The sequence below is a fragment of the Dendrobium catenatum genome, unplaced genomic scaffold (genome assembly GCF_001605985.2).
Source record: "Dendrobium catenatum unplaced genomic scaffold, ASM160598v2 fragScaff_scaffold_1685, whole genome shotgun sequence".
Lineage (NCBI taxonomy): Eukaryota > Viridiplantae > Streptophyta > Magnoliopsida > Asparagales > Orchidaceae > Dendrobium > Dendrobium catenatum.
Window position 1 is genome coordinate 1,491,675 of NW_021320147.1, and position 4,182 is coordinate 1,495,856.

General features: G+C 31.8%; 1 protein-coding gene across 1 annotated transcript; it reads right to left on the reverse strand.

The window, feature by feature from the left end:
* Positions 1–1,099: 1,099 nt before the first annotated feature.
* LOC110102890 lies at positions 1,100–1,633 on the reverse strand. The gene has a single exon (XM_020831395.1). It carries the CDS (start codon positions 1,631–1,633, stop codon positions 1,100–1,102), a length of 534 nt encoding a protein of 177 aa, XP_020687054.1.
* Positions 1,634–4,182: the final 2,549 nt, after the last annotated feature.

A 4,182-nucleotide genomic window follows, 5' to 3' on the forward strand; every position in this document is an offset into this window, starting at 1 on the left:
TACATTCCTGCATATAGTTTGCAATAAGTATTAATATCTTATTTATATAAACACCTCACATGCTATCAAAATTTACAACCACCAGAAAGTCTTTATCAGACTATCTTTAGTATAATAATAAAAAAATTTGCACAAACCTTACTCAAATAACATGCTGCTTAGAAATAAAAAACATTTTAGGCTAACTAATTTTTAAAAATTTACATATAGTTGGCATCCAGAAGGAGATCATGAGCATAACAACAAACTTCCCGTAAATCTCAACAAGAAAAGCAGATCTCCAGTTCGATGCATGAAGGAGCACATCAAAACCAATACTACATGAATGTTTTTGTAGTACTGCCAGAAAATGAAAATAATGGAGAAAATATATATGCAACTAAGGCGCTGAAGCTGCATTCTGTTTTATCGAATGGAATTTTATCAACGAACCTCAAGTCTTATTGAATAAGTTACCTTCACAGGATCTACTACATCAAATTTTATTTCATCACTTAACAAATACCACAATCTGTTTCAATCTCTTTTACGCAGAAAACAAATTTCCCTCCAAGACACCATTTGCTTGGTGGTTTCATGGAGAATCTTAATCAACAAACCTCGAGTAGATCAAATTAGTTACCATCATATGATCTGCAGCATAAAAAACAATTTCATCTCTAAACAAATAGCACAATCCTTTACAGCATGATTGGTTTGGTATGAATTGAGTTGACACTTGATAGATCTAAGCATCAAGAGTCATATCAATCTAATTTGACAAACAGTAAACTCCTCAGAAAGCAAGAACTAATACAAGAAAACTATTATGCCCAGCAGAATTAAGAACTACAATCATTGCTAAATGGTGATAGCAAGCTCCCCCTACACAGCAAGAATTCCATCCAGCAGAATCGCATAAACTTCTAGTAAATAAGAAAACTCAAAAGAACATTGAATCAAGGTACATTACTTTACGTTGAGTCGTGAACCCAATCATTTACACTCAAGTCCCTGCTAAGTGTTAACAAAAAATAGTACTAAAACAGTTCAGATATCTACATACTACAGAAGGTTCATTTTACAAAGATCAATAAAGAAAATACAAAGTCATTGATTGTTAGACTGTATGAAACTCTGATGTTGTTGTGTCTTGATTTCCACAGCAATAACGAAGATAAAGTGCTCGTCTTTCAGGGCAAATCGACATAAAAATTTCTCGTTTCGTTGGATCCTCGAGAAGCTTGGTAGAGAACAAATATAGTTGCATGTCTTCAAATATTTTAGTTGTTTGTTCAAGCACTTTAATGGCAGCAGAAATGGAGGATTTCTCGATTATTGACTTTGATGCATTAGTTTCTGAGGTAATGTTGGTACAATAATTGACAAGTTGTGTAATTTGACTTCGAAGAAATGTAGAACCATATATTCTTTTTCTTTTACCGATTGAAGTTGTAGATGCATGTCGTTTCAATTGACTACAATCACTAATGCTCGCATGATTTTGTGAAGGTTCATCAAGATTTTGTGAAGGTTCATCAAAAGAATCATTACCTATATCAATGTTTTCAGAATCTGCAGTAATATTTTCATTGTTAAGTCCTTGGCTTGGAGTCCATGCATGATCTCCGATAGCAACAACACCTAGGAACATCATATCAAGCTTATCTTCAAGCTCGGTATCAATGCTATAATATCTATTTTTTTTTGCATTTGGTACAACTTACAAAGATAAATATCATTTTAAATAAGTAAAAAGAAGAGTATGAAGGTTGAAAAATACAAATATATGTAAATTAATATTTACCTCTAATTTCTCTTTCCACCATTCATCCGGTGCGTCAATGGTTTTTTTCTTAGGATCCCAACCCAGTGCAGTGGATCCACGCTTCAATACTTTCCATAATTTCCAATCTTTTTTTAACTGATCCAATTTATTTTTTAACTGAACTTTATCACTCTCTTCCAGTTTTCTCATAAAAATTCTTAGTCCACCCTCTTTATTGAAGTGTGTAGTTGGTCGATTGCCAACTTCAATCTCGCTTAGACATAAATCACATAATATCATCTTTACATCTTTCTCCCATGTTGCGGATGGTTCGCCATCCTTTGGTTTACCCATTGAATTTCTTAATTGCTGTATTATAAATTAACAAATTATAAGAAGAGGAAATATACAAATCAATATAATTGATGTTTGTTGCTAGTAATTTAAAGAACAAGAGGCATCCATTACATAAAATACTGTGGATGTGCATGGGCAAGAATAACAAGAACCATTTTATAGCCTAATAAGAAGCCCAAAATTTTTGAAAATTAAGTACATAAATGAAAAAAAAGGTAGAATAGTTAATCCTATAGGTGTTACAATAACATGAACAAATTGATTTATTGTATAAAAATGTCATAAGCATTGTCACGACCCGGTCCGGTGAGCTCGCATGGGCGAGACGAGAACAAAGGTCGGACGTTAGGTTAAATTATCTATTCTCTAAATCTATCTCCATAATAATTTGAAAGATCTTCTAAACATCAAACTATGAAAACACATAAACGTAAAACTCAAACATATTCATCCTTACCTTTCTTTCGGAGCTCCTCTCCTACGGTATACGTTACCGCCTATTATATTCATTTTTGATTAATTTAAGTTTACCTGAAAATGTTAACAACTAACATTAAGCTAAAGCTAGGTAAGTAATACACAATTCTAAATGATAGTAATCAAGATAAACTGAACAATATGCTAAATGCTAATTTCATATGAACATAATATAAAAATGATTTCATACTAACATAACATTAAACATGTCATATCATAAAGCCACATTTTTCATTTCATTTCCTTATTCATATCATTATACCTAGCTTTCTCTTTTCGTATATAATACAGCCGTCACAAGAGCCACCGTCTAGTACCATAATGTACACCTTTACCATTTCCTTTTTCATATCCTTTATCATTTTATCGTGCACGAGTACAACGTCCCCAGCTAGTACCATCAGGGGGTGAGCTCTATCATTTCAGCATGCACATACAAGCATTTAAATAACATTCATATCATATCATATCTTTTCATCTTATTTCATATAACAAATAAACTCTATCAAATAAAGCTATAAAATATAACATATAATTTGCATGATCAACCATATTTGATAAGTGTAAAGAAGTATGATTGGTCTATCAATCATATAACATGTGAGAAACAAGAGACATTACTATAATTAAAGAACCATGTATACTTACAGAAGTTTAGAAAATGATTTCTCTTGCTAGCCCTTCTTCCTTCGATGTCACCACCATTAATCACCTATAAGTATAAATTTCATTTAAAAATCTACAAAATAATTTAAAACAAAATCTTTTTTTTTTTCTAAACTATTCTAGATTCTCTATTTCCCTCACTCTCTCCCTCTCTCTCTCATTAAAACTCAAAGCATACATATATTCTAAAAAAATCATTATTTTGTATAATTATATATTTTAACTAAAATAACACTTTACCTTAAACCTAAATAAATTTAAAATAAATTCTATTTTCGAAATAATATTAAAACCCTAAATTTGGAAAACATATTTTCATTAATATTATTATTTTTCATGCTTAAACTTCCCATAAATCAAATTAATATTTTTGGAAAACAAATTTTCAGATTTAAAATAATTAGAAAATAGGAAAATACATTTTATAAGAAAAAACTCAATTTCTTCTCTTAAAAACTATCTTAGGATCCTTAGGAACAACATTTACAAAGGTGCTTCCAAAAACTCCAACTTTAGAGAAAACCCTAATTTTAGAAACCCTAGAAATCTTTGGAGAAAAATACATTCTTATGTATAAAATTGTTTCCTAGATATTCCCTCTTAATTTCTTAAAGAAATTTCAATGATTCCACAAAACCCTAAAATTTCTTCCTTAGGAAAACTATGCGGGAAATGAAGAAATGCTTAAATAAATCATACCTTAGTCTTCTCCTTAGTCTCTTCTACAATTTCCCTCAAAGCTGACCGCCAGAAACCACCGCCGGAGCCGCCGCCCAAGCCTCCCGCCGCTCCTCTTCCACGCGCCTTCTCAACTCCTTCGGTTCGGCCGAATGAAAAGTGGGGAGGGGAGGTTCAGTTTTGTTATTTGAGAGAGATGGGTATGCCAAAAGACCTCTATGCCCTCACTTAAACAACCCATGCTTGAATAAACTTTA